The 21,437-nt window shown below is 53.5% G+C and overlaps 1 protein-coding gene across 1 annotated transcript in view; it reads left to right on the forward strand.

Moving 5' to 3' along the window:
* Window positions 1–21,437, forward strand: part of LOC144826957 (embryonic protein UVS.2-like) — a 232,569-nt gene that overhangs the window by 15,950 nt on the left and 195,182 nt on the right. The window contains exons 2-3 of the mRNA XM_078685418.1: window positions 19,970–19,995; window positions 20,485–20,550. Of these exons, the coding sequence (XP_078541544.1) occupies window positions 19,970–19,995; window positions 20,485–20,550 (92 nt within the window). The remainder of the gene's footprint in view (window positions 1–19,969; window positions 19,996–20,484; window positions 20,551–21,437) is intronic.

Consider the following 21,437-nt stretch of genomic DNA (forward strand, 5'->3'; position numbering starts at 1 on the left):
AGGACAAGCAGTGCTGAAGTCGGGAAAAGCCCGCGGGATTCGGGTGCAGTGCGGAAAGCGCACGCATGCACCAATGTTAACCAATGGTGCGTAAAAGTTGTAAAGTTAAAGTTTAAGGACACTTCCGCTGAACCTAGAGGAACAAAACTTAAGACACAGACCCTAGAGATGTGTACCAGTGTGGGAACACCGGCGGAGCAAAGTTACCTCACCCACAGGAAGCGGGTGCACAGGGTCGAAGTTGAGTCGGGTTTCGTCACGCAGGCTCTTGGTGCTTGAAGCTGAAAGGGCTGCAGGCGGGGTGAAAGAGAAGTGTCCGGTGGAGTCCAAGGGTGGACTCAAGTCGAAAAGTACCTGAAAGCAGAGGGGACAGAGTCTGGGTCACTCAGCAGTGACCAGGGTGGAACCAGGACGGAACCAGGCAATGTCGGGCACAATCAGGTGGTCGTCGAGGAGCTTCTCTCCGCTGTCACGTGGGCTCTGGGGCATCTGCGACGTCCAGGAGCAGGTCACGATCTTTCCCACGAGGGCTCTCACCGTTGGCGCAGTCGGCTTCAAGTTTGGAGCAAACAACACTTGGCAAGAGCAATCCACGCGGAACCGGGAGATTGCTTCTCACTCGAACCAGGAGGGTCAGAGTGGGGGCTCCTTTTCAGGGGAGCTGGTGCAAGTCTGGGGTAACCAGAATCACAAGTTGTCTTCGTAGTTTCGTCGGCACAGGGACCACTAGCCAGCTGGCAAGTGACCGGGCCAACGCGTTGAGCCAAATGGAGCAGAAGGGCCCCACGCAGCACTCGTCGAGTGTGGAGGGCTGAACTTCGGTGCAAGAGTGGCTCAGGGTGGGGGCTTCTCAAACCCCGGTGTACAGCTTCGAGGGTCACTCGTGGGCTGCACGGTCAGCGTCTCGTGGTCAATTCAAGATGGCGTGCCCCACGCTTCCGGTCGCCTCCACGGGTCTCAGCTCTGCAGGGACTGTGGATCGGGCTGTTGGAAGGCAGGCAAGCTTGATCTCGTCGATCTCTGTCGCTCGAGTTCCGGCGGGAACTGCGAAGACGACTTGTGATTCTGGTTACCCCAGACTTGCACCAGCTCCCCTGAAAAGGAGCCCCCACTCTGACCCTCCTGGTTCGAGTGAGAAGCAATCTCCCGGTTCCGCGTGGATTGCTCTTGCCAAGTGTTGTTTGCTCCAAACTTGAAGCCGACTGCGCCGACGGTGAGAGCCCTCGTGGGACAGATCGTGACCTGCTCCTGGACGTCGCAGATGCCCCAGAGCCCACGTGACAGCGGAGAGAAGCTCCTCGACGACCACCTGATTGCGCCCGACATTGCCTGGTTCCGTCCTGGTTCCACCCTGGTCACTGCTGAGTGACCCAGACTCTGTCCCTTCTGCTTGCAGGTACTTTTCGACTTGAGTCCACCCTTGGACTCCACCGGACACTTCTCTTTCACCCCGCCTGCAGCCCTTTCAGCTTCAAGCACCAAGAGCCTGCGTGACGAAACCCGACTCAACTTCGACCCTGTGCACCCGCTTCCTGTGGGTGAGGTAACTTTGCTCCGCCGGTGTTCCCACACTGGTACACATCTCTAGGGTCTGTGTCTTAAGTTTTGTTCCTCTAGGTTCAGCGGAAGTGTCCTTAAACTTTAACTTTACAACTTTTACGCACCATTGGTTAACATTGGTGCATGCGTGCGCTTTCCGCACTGCACCCGAATCCCGCGGGCTTTTCCCGACTTCAGCACTGCTTGTCCTGACTGCTCCCAGCGATTCCCTAGGCCCTAGGCCTAACCACTGTTCGATTGGTATCTCTTATACCACTTGTTTAGTATATGGTTTGAGTGGCCCCTGCCCTCATCCATAATTGTGCAACTTTGTATGTTTAAACTGTGCTTTTGATTTACCGCTTGTGCCCCTTTATTCATAAAGAATACTGGGGATTGTTTTAATTTCAAAGTATGTTTATTGAGTTTTAGAACAAGGAGAAAAAGAAAAGGCATGGCATTGCGAAGGACAATCAACAGGCAATTTAGGCAAGCGAGACAGACAGACACGTCTTCTCTTAATAAGCGTTAGGTGAGCAGGACGAGCATGCTCAAATGTAAAGGCAGTGCCCGGAAGTCGAAAGACGCCCCCAGTTGGGGCGACAGGTAAACAAGCCAGCCTTAAGAACCCGCCTTCCCCCCCTAACACCCCAATTCAACACCCCTCCCCACCCCACCAGTACGCCAGTCTTTCATAGAAGTCTTGTGAGGTATAAGTAGTCTAAATATATCAAGGTGCCTCTGTTTGCGTCCGGTCCATCATGCAGTCTGTAAGTCGTAGGATACGAAGGTACTTCGGGCAGGTGATTTCGTGGAATTCCCTGGAGAGTAACATCAGGAGTGGCTGCCAAGTGGTGCGGAATGCGTCAGTGGTATGTGTTAGTGTTGCCTGGATCCGTTCCATGCCCAATGTGAACCACAGCTTGTGTAGCCAGCCCGTGTGGGTGGGTGGGATAGTAGAGCCCCACAGCGACAGGATGTGTTGCGATGCCGCCTGCATGGCGATGCCCATCTGTTTGCCGCGAGCTGACCTTAGGGGGAATGTAAGTGCATTGGGAAGGCCTAGGAGTGTATATGCTGGGAAACGTGGGATCTCAGTGTCGAACGTGGAGTCAATATCGTCCAGGACGACCTTCCAGTACTCTTGCAAGGCGGGACAGTCCCATAGGAGGTGAGTCAGTGTTCCCCGGCTGCCACATCCTCTCCAACACAGTGCGCTACGGGTCGGGTTGCCTTGATTGAGTCTCGCTGGGGTAAGGTGCCAGTAGATAGCCAATTTTATCGCCGATTCCCTGGCTTTGGTGTTGCGGGTAGTGTGGGCGGCCCTGTAATATATGTGGTTCCATTCTATCGTGGAAAGAGGTCTTCCAAATTCCGTTTCCCATCGCCGCTGCCCAGCGGTTTTAGCAGGGTCAGCAGCAGGGGAGAGCATCCGATAGAGGTCTGAGATAAGATGTTTATCTGAGTCTTTGGACACTAGCCAGCGTTCGAACGGCGTCATTTGCCGGCCCACCAGGGGGGCAACGTCCGGGCTCAAGAGCCAGTGGCGGATTTGGAAATATTGATACATGTGAGGATTATCCACTCCATAGTCTCGCGAGATGTCGGCGAGAGAGAGGAACCCCTCCGTATCAAAGAGGTGCCCAGTTGATCGGCACGGTGTGTCACGCCATTGCAAGAAAGCTCGAGTATCCGTGCCGGGTGGGAATGCGGGGTTGTCAAAGAGTGGAGTAAGTGGGGACGGGAAGGTCGTGAGGCCCCTTTTGACCGCCACCATGTCCCAGGTCGCCATAGTGGTCCGAGTAATAGGGGAACAGAGGAGATAACGTGGCCTGTGTCGGCGAGCAAGAAACGGTATCTTCCACAGGGAGGTCTGTGCCATGGCCCTGTCCTGGAAGAGCCATCTCTTCTCTGATTCGGGCCGATACCACTCCACTAGATATCGAATTTGCGAGGCCTGGAAGTACTGCAGCAAGTTTGGGATCCCGAGGCCGCCCTCGTCCACAGTCCTGTGTGCCACTCGTCGATGTAGCCTGGCGCGTTTCCTCTCCCACACAAATTGGTGAAGATCATGTTGGAGGTCAGCTAGCATTCCCATTGGCGGCGACACCGGGAGGGTCTGAAAGATGTATAGTATTTTGGGTAGGACCGACATCTTTACCGCCGCGATCCTCCCAAGTAAGGAGAGGGGTTGCTTTGACCAACGCGCGAGGTCAGCCCGGATCTGGGATGATAAGGTAGAGTAGTTGTGGGTAACCGTCGAGACCGTGGAGGAGGTCAGGGTAATCCCCAGGTAAGGCAGTCGAGTGGTGGACCGCAGTTGGCAACCGAAGGCGGCTGGCGGGCTGTTGGAAAGAGCATGGCTGCCAAGGGGCAATATCAGGGATTTCCCCTGGTTGACCTTGAAACCCGACACCGCGCCGAATTGTTCCAGCTCCGTCAAGAGCGCTGGTATGGAGCTAGATGGACGGTCCAACGCGGCGATAATGTCGTCTGCGTATAGTCCCACCGTGTGGGGTTCGCCGCCGAAAGACATACCTAAAATGTGGGGGTTATCGCGGATTTTCTGTGCCAAGGGCTCCACGTATAGAGCAAATAGGAGTGGTGAGAGGGGACAACCCTGGCGGGTTCCCCTCTGTATCTCGAAGGGGTCGGACTTGAGGCCACCCAGCCGGACACGCGCCAAGGGACGATGGTAGCAGCTCGCGATCCAGGCCTGGAATCGGTCGCCCAGGCGGTAGCGTTGCAGCACAGCCTGCATGTAGGTCCAGTCGACACGGTCGAAAGCCTTCTCTGCATCGATGGCTAATAGGGCAGAGTCGGAAACCTGAAAATGAGCTTTGTCCACGAGGTGCAGGAGTCGTTTGGTATTGTCACTGCACTGGCGGTTCGGGACAAAGCCCGATTGGTCCGGTTCGAGGATGCCCGGGAGGCAGGGGCCCAGGCGAGCCGCCAGTACCCCCGTAAACAGCTTCAGATCGAGATTGAGTAAGGAGATGGGGCGGAAAGCGGAGCAGTGCGTAGGGGGTTTGCCCGGTTTAGGCAAGACCACAATGTCGGCTGCAAGCATATCGGGCGGGATGGAGCTTGGCCCTTCAAAGGAATTAAAGAGCTTGGCGAGAATAGGCGCCAAGACATGGCCGAAGGACTTATAAAAGCCCGATGAGAAGCCGTCAGGGCCCGGGGATTTAAGCGGACGGAGGCGTGCAATGGCAGCGAGGACCTCGTCGGGGCGAATGGGGCTATCAAGGGTTTCCACGCTCGCTGAACATAACGGCGTAATGTTGGCCGATTGCAAGTAAGCGTCAATGGCTGTCGGTAATGCCTTATCTGCGCTATACAGAGAGGCATAGTAGGAGCGAAAGGTCGAGGCAATCTGTGCGTCCTCAGTAACTGCATCGCCGGCGTCGTCTAGCAGCGTCGTGATTTTGGAGCGTTGGAGTTTGGCTTTCAAGGCGCTGGCCAGGAGCCGGCCAGTGCGGTTGCCCCCCACGTAGTACGTGTGGCGGAGGCGAAGAGCAGCAAATTCTGCTCTGTCGGTATCGAGGCTAGCCAACTGAGCTCGGGCGGCCTTAAGTTGGCGCCAAATTCTCGGGCGCCAGTGCGGCTGTGAACTCTCTCCAACTCTTTGTCGGAAAGGTCGCTCCTCTTTTCTTTGCGAAGTTTGGCGTCTGCAGCTGATATCGCTATCAGCTCCCCTCTAACGACAGCTTTCAAAGCCCCCCATAAGGACGACATCGACACATCAGGGGTGTCATTGGTGGCCAGGTAGTCTGAGATGCATTTATGAAGTTGGCGGGTGACCGCCGGTTTTTGTAAGAGGGTTTCGTTAAGCCTCCACGACCCCGGAGTGCGTGGCGTGCGGGGCACGTTAAGCGTCAGCTCCACAGCTTGATGGTCGGAGAGGGCAGCCGGGACAATTGACACTGTGGCGATGTGGGGAATGAGGGTCGATGAGCCCATGAAGTGGTCTATGCGTGCGTAGGTGTGGTGTACGTGTGAGTAGAATGTGTACTGCGTCGTAAGTGGGTGTGCGTGCCTCCAAAGGTCCGATATGTCCCTATCATGCAGCCAAGTAGTGCCTTTCTGCGAGATCGCCCCTGTGTCTCCGTAACGGTGCCCCGATCTATCCTTGACTGTATCCATGACGAGGTTAAGGTCCCCCCCTAGTATCATGTATGTGTGAGGTGCTTGAAGCGTTTCTGAGATTGCGGAAAGCAAGAAGGATTCCTGACCCGTATTGGGGGAATAGATGGAGCCTATCGCGTAGGTGGTGTTGCCTATCTGGAAGGCGTGGGCTAGAAGGCGCCCCTTGATTTCCCCTATTTTAGCCCCTACCTTGCCTTTGAAGCGCCGTGATATGAGCAGAGCCACCCCAGCCTTTTTGGACGTGAGAGAGGAGAAGAGTTGTTGTGGGAAAGCGCGGGAGCGTAGCCGGTGCCAATCCTTAGCCAAGAGGTGGGTTTCCTGCAGAAGGCAGACGTCGGCCTCAGAGTTCTCCAGGTAGGAGACGATAGCCCTGCGCTTAATCGGGTTATTGAGTCCCTTGACGTTAAGAGACAGGATTTTGAGCGTGTCAGCCATCACTGGGGCACACAGGGGCGAACGGGTTCAGTTTTGCAAGACGCTGCGCAGCGGTGGAGAACGTGGGCAAACTCTGGTGTGTGTAAAGATCCCATGGCGTACTGGTCCCCACCCCCCATGGCGTACTGGTCCCCCCCAACAGTTCCCTCCCCCCCGTGGCCACCCTAACCCCAACAGAGTGGACCTCCCCAACTCCCCTCAAATGCAGAGCCCCCCATCCCCAACTTCCCCACCCCCTCCCAGAACATTCCCCCCAACAGAAACCAGGAAAAGTCTCGGGCCTAGTCGTGCAGGGCACAGGTCCGTAGAATGTCAAAGAAAGGGGTACCGTGGTTGCAGCCCAATTGGCGGCTCCCCGGCCCAGACCCCACTTAAGCCATGTGCGAATGAGAGAACACCCCCAAGCTAGTCAAGATTCACAAGGGCAGTATTCTACAGGTCGGGTGCTGTGTTATCTGCCACTTCCTGAATTGCAGCCTCTCGTTCCTGGGCGGCCGTGATCGGGTCCGGCTTTGGGATGGTTCTCGGCGTCCTCCTCCTGCGGACCGTCTGCCAGCCGTCAGTTGCAGGGCGAGGTGGGTCTCCTTGCGACCGGGACGGAGAGGCGTCCCTGGAGGTTGAGCTGTCCGGCATGTCGATCCCAAGTAGGGAGCAGGTGTCGCGGAGTGATCTAAGCTGGTGAAGGGATCCGTTCCACTTGAAGACCAGACGGAACGGGTGGCCCCAGGAGTAGGGTATCCCGGCCTCTCTCAGGAAGTTCGTCGCAGGTCTGAAGGATTTGCGCTTCAGGAGGGTGATATTAGAGAGATCCTGAAAAAGGGCCACAGGGTCATCGCGGAATTTGATGGGCTGCGCTTTCCTGGCCTCTCTAAGGATGCGTTCCTTCAGGGGGAAGTCCGGCAGGAATGCTAGGATGTCCGGAGGTGGTGCCGGCGCCCTGCGTGCCATGCCCACCCTGTGCGCCCTGTCGATTCGGATGTCGAAGTCGTCCGACTCCCCTAGGATGTGCCTGAATAGGTCCTGCAGGTAGGTGGTCACACTGTCCTTTTCAGCGTTCAACGGGACACCCCTGACCCTTATGTTATTCCGCCTGGAGCGGTTCTCCAAGTCCTCAGAGTGCGACTGTAAGTCCACCTGTTGATCCTGAAGTCGCAGGATTTCCTGCTGAAGACTCTCCACCTCTTCACTGCGGGACCGATCAGCCTCCTCCAAAGAGGCAACCCGCTCACCTAGGCCGTCAATGTCGCGACGGAGTTCGCGCTGTTCCCCGGCCATGTCCTGTTTTAGAGTTTGGAAATCTTCACGCAGTGTGTTGAAGAGGGAGGCCAGGAAGGCTTTTGTAATCGGAGCGGAGTCTTCATCCTGTGGCTGAGGGCTCGCGGGGGGTTTCGGGGACGGCTGTGGTTGGGTCTTGTCACCTTTCGACGCTGCTTTATGCATAAGTTCCACCACGTTCCGGTTCCCTTTGCGACTAGAGTGCGTCATTGTGTCCAGAGCAGGGTGGTGGGCCAGCTGGCGGGCGTCGTCGGAGGTCGTCGAGTGATCGCCCAGCAAGGAAATGAACCGTGAAGGGTAGTGGACGAACCAGAGCTGGCGCCGGGACCCTTGAAGAGGCGAGGAGCAGCGACCCAAGAAGAGGCTCCGCGGGGTGCCGTGGGGGCAGCCAGAGGAAAAGTCTCTCGTGTGGCGCCGCAAGGGTGGCGCTCAGGGTGCGTCGTGGCCGGTGAGGCGGTGGGGGTAGAGGCGACCAGGCCAGTCAGGTTGGGGCCACTGCGCCTCGTTGGGCAAGGTTATGCCTGAGGGAGGAAGAGCAACGTGGATCTAGGAAGAGTGCTTAGGCGCCAGGCTGAAGAGCAGTGCCCCTGGAGCAACCGAAGGTCGCGGAGGTGTCCACTTCTGGACCAAGCGGGGAACCGGTGGACAGCGGTCAGCAGGCAGCAGGGAGGAGGCCCGGACCGACGGCTCCGGTCAGCGGGGGCCCAGGGTAATGTCCAGTCGGGCTATGACACCGACCTCAGCTGTCGAGGGACACCCAGCCTAGAGTGCAGGGACCCAGGGGGGGGAAGCAAGCGGTAGTCCAGGTCGCAGAGCGCTGCTCACCTGATGCCCCCCGTCCAAGGGGTCGCTTCCAATGCGGGGGTGTACTGCTGTGTGGCTCCTCGCGTCGTCAGCGTATCCCTCCGCCGGGAAATCAGGGGATGGGGGGGCTCCGGGGTTCCTCCGGTGGCGGGCCGACGCCGCCCAGTGAGACGTCCGCTGTGGGTGGGGTGGCGGTTGGAGATCCCTCCGACCCTCGAGCAGGCCCACGCCGGGGCGTAAAGTGGCAGGAGGCGTCCGGCAGGGTTCGCAGTACCCGGAGGGGCCGGAAGAGCAGGCCTCAGCTCAGGTGGTGACTCTCCGCTGGCGAGCAGGGGTGCGGGGGAGACTCCGGTGAGATGTGGGGGCGGGTGAACGGCTCCCCGCCTGGTGAATGGCGCTGTGGGGTGAGTCTGTGCCACCGCCCGGGCCCAGAGTGTCCAGAGGGCTCCCGTTGGGGCACACGAGGCACCCGTGGAGCAAAGTCACCGATCCCGGCGCGCCCCCCCCAGGGGCCACTGATGAGGTGGGGGATGGCCGGCGAAAGTGCGCAGGACCGGAGGCCGGCGCACCCCACGGGTCAAGGATCCGTAGGCCCGCCAGGTGAGGGCCCGAGGTCGGCGGTCTGCTGCTGATGAGGCCGCCCGGGGGGGTTGAGATCTCCGGCCCCCAGGTGGTCCGCCCTGAAGTGTTCTGGGCGTCCGTGCTCGGGCGGCCGACCGCAGGGCTGGCAGGCCCGTCTACTCCCGCAGCCACCGGGAAGTCGGCGCGCGGCGGAAGGGCTCTAACCTTCTTCGCCGGTGCACCGGGCCCAGCTACAGCAGAAGCCGCGGGTTGTCGGTGTCCGTTGGTGCCCAAGTCTCCGGTCGGCGGTCCCTCGGCAGAGCAGGGTGGATGCGCGCGGGATGTGGGCGCTGTGGGGCCGCCGGAGTCGGGCCAGTCCGGTCTCCTGGTAGGCCCACGCCGGGGCTTAGATTTGCCAGGGGTCCGCCTGCGTGGCGCTCTATGTCCAGGGGGTTCGGGATGCACCGCGTCCCCCGGGGAACTCCCGCGGCCGCTGGGCACTCCTCGCTGCAGTCCGGTGGGTTATGCCACGGCGCTCCGGCGTGGTGAATGCAGCCTCCGCGGTGTAGCCGCGCTGTGGAAGAGCTCAGACCCCCGTCGCCATCACGCCGTCCTCCCCGGCGACCGGGAATGCGGGGCCACCGGCGGTCAAACGCCCAGAGGAGTCCGAGCGGCAGCTCTCCAAGGCAGTAGAGAGGGTCGAGCTTGGATTTGGGCTGAGGCACGGGGGTGATAGCTGGAAATTACGTGGTAATGGGGCTCAGGGCCGGGGAGCCTCTCGAGACACGTCCAGTCAAGCCGCCATCTTGGCCACGCCCCCTGGGGATTGTTTTTAGTAATAAACACATATATTTTTATAATATATACTTGTGTGGTGTCCTTTCATTTGATATTACAGGATTGTATGTGGTAAAACAGATCGCTTAACACGACCTCTAAAGTTAAGCCTTTAGGCTGCTTAGTCCATGCTACCCCTAGGATAGCTTGTCTAATAAGGTTGACTTACAACCAGACACCATAAGGGATTGTTTGGTCTGATAACAGGTGGATCCAGAATTGGAAACATCACCTATCAGGCCAACTTCTCACAGTCAGTGACAGTGTCACATATCCCTGAGTACATGTAACGCCTCTCAGCTGTCTTTCATAGAGTGCACTCTTGAGCAGGAGAGCATGTCAGTGACAGTATCACACAGCCCTGAGTACATGTAACGACTCTCAGGTGTGTTTCATATAGAACGCTCGAGTAGGGGAGTATGTCAGTGACAGTATCACACATCCCTGAGTACATGTAACACCTCTCAGCTGTCTTTTATAGAGTGCACTCTTGAGTAGGGGAGTATGTCAGTGACAGTATCACACATCCCTGAGTACATGTAACACCTCTCAGCTGTCTTTCATAGAGTGCACTCTTGAGCAGGGGAGTATGTCAGTGACAGTATCACACAGCCCTTAGTACATGTAACGCCTCTCAGCTGTCTTTCATAGAGTGCACTCTTGAGCAGGGGAGTATGTCAGTGACAGTATCACACAGCCCTGAGTACATGTAACGACTCTCAGGTGTGTTTCATAGAGTGCGCTCTTGAGTAGGGGAGTATGTCAGTGACAGTACAACACATGTGAGGCCTCCACATCTCCTGCACCAGTGGAGACAACATGGCAGACGCAGCTCCTTGCACAGCCGAGGGAGCTTCTTGTAAACTCACAGATGGGGTGACAGGTCACCACCACCAAGGTTTTAAGGTACACCTTTTACAGCGCTTTGAGGCTATGAGACAGGCACCGCAATGTCAGCAGTGTAGCAAGAGTGCCGTAGGCCCTATGCAAGAAAGAGAAATGTCCCCTCCTGTGCAGATGTTGTGTAGTATAAGACAGGCATAGCAGCCGCCACAGTAGGAGTAAAGTGGGACTCTCTCCCCTGTGGGCCCTAATGCCGCAGCAGCATTGTAAACTACAACCCTGATCCAAGTGCCTAGACACCGAGAGTAATCTTAGAGGCGCATCACAGGCGTAAGAGGGACTTCCCTGAGCACATGTGAGGTATAGGTCTGGTAGACCGGGGTCACCATAAGGGATCGAGCTGTGATCAGAGGTCCCCTTACCTGCACAGGTGGTAAGTGTCAATCACACTTGAAGTGACTTTGAAAGTATGATTTCCACCTGGGCTTACTTTACAAATCCTAATAGAAGTAAGACTGCGGGTGGGGTGGGGTGGTCGTAGTGACACTCCCAGGACATCCTCCAGTACCCAGGTCCTCATTGTGGGCTGGCATCCCACCAGGAAGTTCACACGTCTCTGATTGGGCCATGTAATTCCCGCATCAAACCGAGCTCATTGTAAGCGGTGGTACTGTGTGGGGTGGTATTTAGTGTAGTGTTCACACGGTGTACGGCCACTGCACAATCTGCTCACTTTTCTGCATTTGAGGTCTCAGAATGGGGGGGTGAGGCCTAAATCACATGTGCTAGAAGATGTAAATATATTTGGATACTCCACCATGGATTTTGTGGAGTGTGCCTGCTCAATTTTTGACACTTTTTACCAGGAAGAAATTTTTCTCGCCAAAAACCTGTGGGTATGGAATTACCAGCAAGTTTGAATTCCGATTTTGGCGCAAAGAGGAGTTTGCACCAAAATCAGGATTAGTGCGGCCATCTGATGGTCCTACTTGAGGTACCTCAGAGACAACTCACAGACTCTTCTGTTCCATTATACGAGATTTCTGTACATCCTCCGAGCCATCTGTGCTGCTGAAGGCCATTTGTTCTTGTGACACATTTTACCGAAACGTTCCTCCAGCAGTTAAGTCAGCATCCAAATAGGTAGAAGAGCCACAGACTTCACCCTTGACATCTGTGCAACCCTGAGTGCATGAAACAAGGGGCGAAACCATGCCAGGAGCCACAGTGTTTAACCACCATATGGACGCTTTATTATCGACTGCAGCAATATTGACGGCAAGATATCAGCTGCCCAGTATCGACAAGGAGAGTTAACAAGGAGGCATCGGAACAGTAAATCCCCGCATCCCAATATACTCTTACCTTGATGATACTGTGCAGGGTGATGTCCTGCAGCTCAATCCATTGCAGGTCGAGGTTTGCTGTGTCCATATTTTGACATAAAGCCCAACGTACATCTTGTGTCATTTTTTAAAACATTGCAAAAAACACAGTTGATGGACAGAATGTAGAACAATGTCATACATTCACCCCAGTACAAGGATCTGGGCCTAAATCCATCTTTTTTTGCACTCCACACCACCCTGGGTTAGACACTGGCTATATGCAAATCAGCTCTGACCCTGTGCCTCATGGGAACAGTCCAGTCCAAACTACCAAGCCATGTCTTTCCCAGACCGGAATCAAGTATCCAAGGACCGGTTTCTGGCTATCAGCCTTCATCAGCCTGGATAGCTTAACTCCAGTGGTGTGGAGAGCCTGGGACTCACGTCTGAGCATCCCCAGCCCACTCGGGGTGAAATTGCAAAAAACACAGTTGATGGACAGAATGTAGAACAATGTCATACATTCACCCCAGTACAAGGATCTGGGCCTAAATCCATCGTTTTTTTGCACTCCACACCACCCTGGGTTAGACACTGGCTATATGCAAATCAGCTCTGACCCTGTGCCTCATGGGAACAGTCCAGTCCAAACTACCAAGCCATGTCTTTCCCAGACCGGAATCAAGTATCCAAGGACCGGTTTCTGGCTTTCAGCCTTCATCAGCCTGGATAGCTTAACTCCAGTGGTGTGGAGAGCCTGGGACTCACGTCTGAGCATCCCCAGCCCACTCGGGGTGAAATTGCAAAAAACACAGTTGATGGACAGAATGTAGAACAATGTCATACATTCACCCCAGTACAAGGATCTGGGCCTAAATTCATCGTTTTTTTGCACTCCACACCACCCTGGGTTAGACACTGGCTATATGCAAATCAGCTCTGACCCTGTGCCTTATGGGAACAGTCCAGTCCAAACTACCAAGCCATGTCTTTCCCAGACCGGAATCAAGTATCCAAGGACCGGTTTCTGGCTATCAGCCTTCATCAGCCTGGATAGCTTAACTCCAGTGGTGTGGAGAGCCTGGGACTCACGTCTGAGCATCCCCAGCCCACTCGGGTGAAATTGCAAAAAACACAGTTGATGGACAGAATGTAGAACAATGTCATACATTCACCCCAGTACAAGGATCTGGGCCTAAATCCATCGTTTTTTTGCACTCCACGCCACCCTGGGTTAGACACTGGCTATATGCAAATCAGCTCTGACCCTGTGCCTCATGGGAACAGTCCATTCCAAACTACCAAGCCATGTCTTTCCCAGACCGGAATCAAGTATCCAAGGACCGGTTTCTGGCTATCAGCCTTCATCAGCCTGGATAGCTTAACTCCAGTGGTGTGGAGAGCCTGGGACTCACGTCTGAGCATCCCCAGCCCACTCGGGGTGAAATTGCAAAAAACACAGTTGATGGACAGAATGTAGAACAATGTCATACATTCACCCCAGTACAAGGATCTGGGCCTAAATCCATCGTTTTTTTGCACTCCACGCCACCCTGGGTTAGACACTGGCTATATGCAAATCAGCTCTGACCCTGTGCCTCATGGGAACAGTCCAGTCCAAACTACCAAGCCATGTCTTTCCCAGACCGGAATCAAGTATCCAAGGACCGGTTTCTGGCTATCAGCCTTCATCAGCCTGGATAGCTTAACTCCAGTGGTGTGGAGAGCCTGGGACTCACGTCTGAGCATCCCCAGCCCACTCGGGGTGAAATTGCAAAAAACACAGTTGATGGACAGAATGTAGAACAATGTCATACATTCACCCCAGTACAAGGATCTGGGCCTAAATCCATCGTTTTTTTGCACTCCACACCACCCTGGGTTAGACACTGGCTATATGCAAATCAGCTCTGACCCTGTGCCTCATGGGAACAGTCCAGTCCAAACTACCAAGCCATGTCTTTCCCAGACCGGAATCAAGTATCCAAGGACCGGTTTCTGGCTATCAGCCTTCATCAGCCTGGATAGCTTAACTCCAGTGGTGTGGAGAGCCTGGGACTCACGTCTGAGCATCCCCAGCCCACTCGGGTGAAATTGCAAAAAACACAGTTGATGGACAGAATGTAGAACAATGTCATACATTCACCCAAGTACAAGGATCTGGGCCTAAATCCATCGGTTTTTTGCACTCCACGCCACCCTGGGTTAGACACTGGCTATATGCAAATCAGCTCTGACCATGTGCCTCATGGGAACAGTCCAGTCCAAACTACCAAGCCATGTCTTTCCCAGACCGGAATCAAGTATCCAAGGACCGGTTTCTGGCTATCAGCCTTCATCAGCTGGATAGCTTAACTCCAGTGGTGTAGAGAGCCTGGGACTCACGTCTGAGCATCCCCAGCCCACTCGGGGTGAAATTGCAAAAAACACAGTTGATGGACAGAATGTAGAACAATGTCATACATTCACCCCAGTACAAGGATCTGGGCCTAAATCCATCGTTTTTTGCACTCCACGCCACCCTGGGTTAGACACTGGCTATATGCAAATCAGCTCTGACCCTGTGCCTCATGGGAACAGTCCAGTCCAAACTACCAAGCCATGTCTTTCCCAGACCGGAATCAAGTATCCAAGGACCGGTTTCTGGCTATCAGCCTTCATCAGCCTGGATAGCTTAACTCCAGTGGTGTGGAGAGCCTGGGACTCACGTCTGAGCATCCCCAGCCCACTCGGGGTGAAATTGCAAAAAACACAGTTGATGGACAGAATGTAGAACAATGTCATACATTCACCCCAGTACAAGGATCTGGGCCTAAATCCATCGTTTTTTTGCACTCCACACCACCCTGGGTTAGACACTGGCTATATGCAAATCAGCTCTGACCCTGTGCCTCATGGGAACAGTCCAGTCCAAACTACCAAGCCATGTCTTTCCCAGACCGGAATCAAGTATCCAAGGACCGGTTTCTGGCTATCAGCCTTCATCAGCCTGGATAGCTTAACTCCAGTGGTGTGGAGAGCCTGGGACTCACGTCTGAGCATCCCCAGCCCACTCGGGGTGAAATTGCAAAAAACACAGTTGATGGACAGAATGTAGAACAATGTCATACAATCACCCCAGTACAAGGATCTGGGCCTAAATCCATTGTTTTTTTGCACTCCACACCACCCTGGGTTAGACACTGGCTATATGCAAATCAGCTCTGACCCTGTGCCTCATGGGAACAGTCCAGTCCAAACTACCAAGCCATGTCTTTCCCAGACCGGAATCAAGTATCCAAGGACCGGTTTCTGGCTATCAGCCTTCATCAGCCTGGATAGCTTAACTCCAGTGGTGTGGAGAGCCTGGGACTCACGTCTGAGCATCCCCAGCCCACTCGGGGTGAAATTGCAAAAAACACAGTTGATGGACAGAATGTAGAACAATGTCATACATTCACCCCAGTACAAGGATCTGGGCCTAAATCCATCGTTTTTTTGCACTCCACACCACCCTGGGTTAGACACTGGCTATATGCAAATCAGCTCTGACCCTGTGCCTCATGAGAACAGTCCAGTCCAAACTACCAAGCCATGTCTTTCCCAGACCGGAATCAAGTATCCAAGGACCGGTTTCTGGCTATCAGCCTTCATCAGCCTGGATAGCTTAACTCCAGTGGTGTGGAGAGCCTGGGTCTGGGAAAGACATGGCTTGGTAGTTCGGACTGGACTGTTTCCATCAGGCACAGGGTCAGAGCTGATTTGCATATAGCCAGTGTCTAACCCAGGGTGGTGTGGAGTGCAAAAAACGATGGATTTAGGCCCAGATCCTTGTACTGGGGTGAATGTATGACATTGTTCTACATTCTGTCCATCAACTGTGTTTTTTGCAATTTTCACCCCGAGTGGGCTGGGTATGCTCAGACGTGAGTCCCAGGCTCTCCACACCACTGGAGTCAAGCTATCCAGGCTGAATGAAGGCTGATAGCCAGAAACCGGTCCGTGGATGCTTGATTCCGGTCTGGGAAAGACATGGCTTGGTAGTTCGGACTGGACTGTTCCCATAAGGCACAGGGTCAGAGCTGATTTGCATATAGCCAGTGTCTAACCCAGGGTGGTGTGGAGTGCAAAAAAACGATGGATTTAGGCCCAGATCCTTGTACTGGGGTGAATGTATGACATTGTTCTACATTCTGTCCATCAACTGTGTTTTTTGCAATTTTCACCCCGAGTGGGCTGGGTATGCTCAGACGTGAGTCCCAGGCTCTCCACACCACTGGAGTCAAGCTATCCAGGCTGAATGAAGGCTGATAGCCAGAAACCGGTCCTTGGATGCTTGATTCCGGTCTGGGAAAGACATGGCTTGGTAGTTCGGACTGGACTGTTCCCATGAGGCACAGGGTCAGAGCTGATTTGCATATAGCCAGTGTCTAACCCAGGGTGGTGTGGAGTGCAAAAAAACGATGGATTTAGGCCCAGATCCTTGTACTGGGGTGAATGTATGACATTGTTCTACATTCTGTCCATCAACTGTGTTTTTTGCAATTTTCACCCCGAGTGGGCTGGGTATGCTCAGACGTGAGTCCCAGGCTCTCCACACCACTGGAGTCAAGCTATCCAGGCTGAATGAAGGCTGATAGCCAGAAACCGGTCCTTGGATGCTTGATTCCGGTCTGGAAAAGACATGGCTTGGTAGTTCGGACTGGACTGTTCCCATGAGGCACAGGGTCAGAGCTGATTTGCATATAGCCAGTGTCTAACCCAGGGTGGTGTGGAGTGCAAAAAAACGATGGATTTAGGCCCAGATCCTTGTACTGGGGTGAATGTATGACATTGTTCTACATTCTGTCCATCAACTGTGTTTTTTGAAATTTTCACCCCGAGTGGGCTGGGTATGCTCAGACGTGAGTCCCAGGCTCTCCACACCACTGGAGTCAAGCTATCCAGGCTGAATGAAGGCTGATAGCCAGAAACCGGTCCTTGGATGCTTGATTCCGGTCTGGGAAAGACATGGCTTGGTAGTTCGGACTGGACTGTTCCCATGAGGCACAGGGTCAGAGCTGATTTGCATATAGCCTGTGTCTAACCCAGGGTGGTGTGGAGTGCAAAAAACAATGGATTTAGGCCCAGATCCTTGTACTGGGGTGAATGTATGAGATTGTTCTACATTCTGTCCATCAACTGTGTTTTTTGCAATTTTCACCCCGAGTAGGCTGGGTATGCTCAGACGTGAGTCCCAGGCTCTCCACACCACTGGAGTCAAGCTATCCAGGCTAAATGAAGGCTGATAGCCAGAAACCGGTCCTTGGATGCTTGATTCCGGTCTGGGAAAGACATGGCTTGGTAGTTCGGACTGGACTGTTCCCATGAGGCACAGGGTCAGAGCTGATTTGCATATAGCCTGTGTCTAACCCAGGGTGGTGTGGAGTGCAAAAAAACGATGGATTTAGGCCCAGATCCTTGTACTGGGGTGAATGTATGACATTGTTCTACATTCTGTCCATCAACTGTGTTTTTTGCAATTTTCACCCCGAGTGGGCTGGGTATGCTCAGAAGTGAGTCCCAGGCTCTCCACACCACTGGAGTCAAGCTATCCAGGCTGAATGAAGGCTGATAGCCAGAAACCGGTCCTTGGATGCTTGATTCCGGTCTGGGAAAGACATGGCTTGGTAGTTCGGACTGGACTGTTCCCATGAGGCACAGGGTCAGAGCTGATTTGCATATAGCCAGTGTCTAACCCAGGGTGGTGTGGAGTGCAAAAAAACGATGGATTTAGGCCCAGATCCTTGTACTGGGGTGAATGTATGACATTGTTCTACATTCTGTCCATCAACTGTGTTTTTTGCAATTTTCACCCCGAGTGGGCTGGGTATGCTCAGACGTGAGTCCCAGGCTCTCCACACCACTGGAGTCAAGCTATCCAGGCTGAATGAAGGCTGATAGCCAGAAACCGGTCCTTGGATGCTTGATTCCGGTCTGGGAAAGACATGGCTTGGTAGTTCGGACTGGACTGTTCCCATGAGGCACAGGGTCAGAGCTGATTTGCATATAGCCTGTGTCTAACCCAGGGTGGTGTGGAGTGCAAAAAAACAATGGATTTAGGCCCAGATCCTTGTACTGGGGTGAATGTATGACATTGTTCTACATTCTGTCCATCAACTGTGTTTTTTGCAATTTTCACCCCGAGTGGGCTGGGTATGCTCAGACGTGAGTCCCAGGCTCTCCACACCACTGGAGTCAAGCTATCCAGGCTGAATGAAGGCTGATAGCCAGAAACCGGTCCTTGGATGCTTGATTCCGGTCTGGGAAAGACATGGCTTGGTAGTTCGGACTGGACTGTTCCCATGAGGCACAGGGTCAGAGCTGATTTGCATATAGCCAGTGTCTAACCCAGGGTGGTGTGGAGTGCAAAAAAACGATGGATTTAGGCCCAGATCCTTGTACTGGGGTGAATGTATGACATTGTTCTACATTCTGTCCATCAACTGTGTTTTTTGCAATTTTCACCCCGAGTGGGCTGGGTATGCTCAGACGTGAGTCCCAGGCTCTCCACACCACTGGAGTCAAGCTATCCAGGCTGAATGAAGGCTGATAGCCAGAAACCGGTCCTTGGATGCTTGATTCCGGTCTGGGAAAGACATGGCTTGGTAGTTCGGACTGGACTGTTCCCATGAGGCACAGGGTCAGAGCTGATTTGCATATAGCCAGTGTCTAACCCAGGGTGGTGTGGAGTGCAAAAAAACGATGGATTTAGGCCCAGATCCTTGTACTGGGGTGAATGTATGACATTGTTCTACATTCTGTCCATCAACTGTGTTTTTTGCAATTTTCACCCCGAGTGGGCTGGGTATGCTCAGACGTGAGTCCCAGGCTCTCCAAACCACTGGAGTCAAGCTATCCAGGCTGAATGAAGGCTGATAGCAAGAAACCGGTCCTTGGATGCTTGATTCCGGTCTGGGAAAGACATGGCTTGGTAGTTCGGACTGGACTGTTCCCATGAGGCACAGGGTCAGAGCTGATTTGCATATAGCCAGTGTCTAACCCAGGGTGGTGTGGAGTGCAAAAAAACGATGGATTTAGGCCCAGATCCTTGTACTGGGGTGAATGTATGACATTGTTCTACATTCTGTCCATCAACTGTGTTTTTTGCAATTTTCACCCCGAGTGGGCTGGGTATGCTCAGACGTGAGTCCCAGGCTCTCCACACCACTGGAGTCAAGCTATCCAGGCTGAATGAAGGCTGATAGCCAGAAACCGGTCCTTGGATGCTTGATTCCGGTCTGGGAAAGACATGGCTTGGTAGTTCGGACGGACTGTTCCCATGAGGCACAGGGTCAGAGCTGATTTGCATATAGCCAGTGTCTAACCCAGGGTGGTGTGGAGTGCAAAAAAACGATGGATTTAGGCCCAGATCCTTGTACTGGGGTGAATGTATGACATTGTTCTACATTCTGTCCATCAACTGTGTTTTTTGCAATTTTCACCCTGAGTGGGCTGGGTATGCTCAGACGTGAGTCCCAGGCTCTCCACACCACTGGAGTCAAGCTATCCAGGCTGAATGAAGGCTGATAGCCAGAAACCGGTCCTTGGATGCTTGATTCCGGTCTGGGAAAGACATGGCTTGGTAGTTCGGACTGGACTGTTCCCATGAGGCACAGGGCCAGAGCTGATTTGCATATAGCCAGTGTCTAACCCAGGGTGGTGTGGAGTGCAAAAAAACGATGGATTTAGGCCCAGATCCTTGTACTGGGGTGAATGTATGACATTGTTCTACATTCTGTCCATCAACTGTGGTTTTGTGCAATTTTCACCCCGAGTGGGCTGGGTATGCTCAGACGTGAGTCCCAGGCTCTCCACACCACTGGAGTCAAGCTATCCAGGCTGAATGAAGGCTGATAGCCAGAAACCGGTCCTTGGATGCTTGATCCCGGTCTGGGAAAGACATGGCTTGGTAGTTCGGACTGGACTGTTCCCATGAGGCACAGGGTCAGAGCTGATTTGCATATAGCCAGTGTCTAACCCAGGGTGGTGTGGAGTGCAAAAAAACGATGGATTTAGGCCCAGATCCTTGTACTGGGGTGAATGTATGACATTGTTCTACATTCTGTCCATCAACTGTGTTTTTTGCAATCTTTTAAAACATGGCTTCAGGGTTTCCTAAAGTTCTGAAATCCTCATACTTGCATTGAGTGATTAAAATGTCATTTTTCTCTTTTGCCGATTTTCTATGAACTGGAGAAAAATCGTAAGTACATTTTTAATCTGGATACCTTTGAACTCGTGCATAGCGCCTGCACTGAACGAGGCGCTGTATTCTGAGGCGGGTGGTGGCTGCATCGAGTACTATCTACTTAATCCCTTTAAATCGGATTTTGTGTGTTTACAAAGGGATAGAGAGTAAGATGTGCAGCCTTGAAAGAAACTGGTGTTTGGGAAAGGATTTAGAATGTCTCGCATTTTAAGAGTATCCGGCTCTTAAGAAAGATGGGCCTGCACACGTTCCCCAGTTTGCAGCATATGTCCCAGCGCCTACAGGGCTCTGCGCATTTCTCAAACTCCACCCACTCTGGGCATGAAGACTTTTGCGAGTTGGCAGAAATAGACAGTTTGTGCACTGACACTGATGCACATTAGGACCCAGCGAATATTTCACCTTCTGTAATTGCTTTATGAATCCATCTATTCCTGTGCACGAGCAGCTGATGTGAGGCTGTGAATGTGCCTTTTCTTTCAGACACCCGGCATTCAGAGGAGCCCCTGATACCAGATGTCTTCGAGATCATCACCAATGAGAACCAAGGTAAGAGACAACCTCAGGCTTCTGGGCACTAGACTTTATCACACGTGACCCTGAGCCCAGACATCTCCCAGGTCATCACCAATGAGAACCAAGGTAAGAGACAACCTCAGGCTTCTGGGCGCTAGACTTTATCACACGTGACCCTGAGCCCAGACGTCTCCCAGGTCATCACCAATGAGAACCAAGGTAAGAGACAACCTCAGGCTTCTGGGCGCTAGACTTTATCACACGTGACCCTGAGCCCAGACGTCTCCCAGGTCATCACCAATGAGAACCAAGGTAAGAGAAAACCTCAGGCTTCCGAGCGCTAGACTTTATTACAAGATAGTCAGCTGAGACCCTGATCCCAGGTGCCCTTGAGATTAAAATTGAACCAACGTAAAAGCAAACCTCTGGGCCTCAGGGCGCTACACCCTGTTACAAGAGAGTCAGCTGTGAGCCTGAGCCGAGGTGTCACAATCATCACCGAATACAGCCAAGGTGCTGGACTGCCTGCAGGGTCCCCCCAGATGTGTTCCTTCCTCTGCCGTCTTGTCCTGAACTCATTGGCTTTTAGGACTCTGTGCACTTTTTCCCTGCTGACCAGTGGTAAAGTGCTTCTATTGGCCGACACCTAATTGGCACGTTTAATTTACTTGTAAGTCCCTAGTATCTGGTGCTAGGTGTACATTAAACTCTACTCTGGGCAGTCGCACTCCTGTGGCACCCTCTAAAGTAGCCTTTTAAACATGTCTCAGGCCTGACCCTGCAGCCTGCAGTGCAGATTGAAGCAGCCTCTCGACCTGGTCTCAATACTTATTCATTGGCTCATACTTTACAAATGTAGTATATCTGGGAACAGGTACCATCCATTTAAAAACATATAGAGGAGTGGAATAACACACTTG

The sequence above is a fragment of the Lissotriton helveticus genome, chromosome 4_1 (assembly GCF_964261635.1).
Source record: "Lissotriton helveticus chromosome 4_1, aLisHel1.1, whole genome shotgun sequence".
NCBI classification, from domain to species: Eukaryota; Metazoa; Chordata; class Amphibia; order Caudata; family Salamandridae; genus Lissotriton; species Lissotriton helveticus.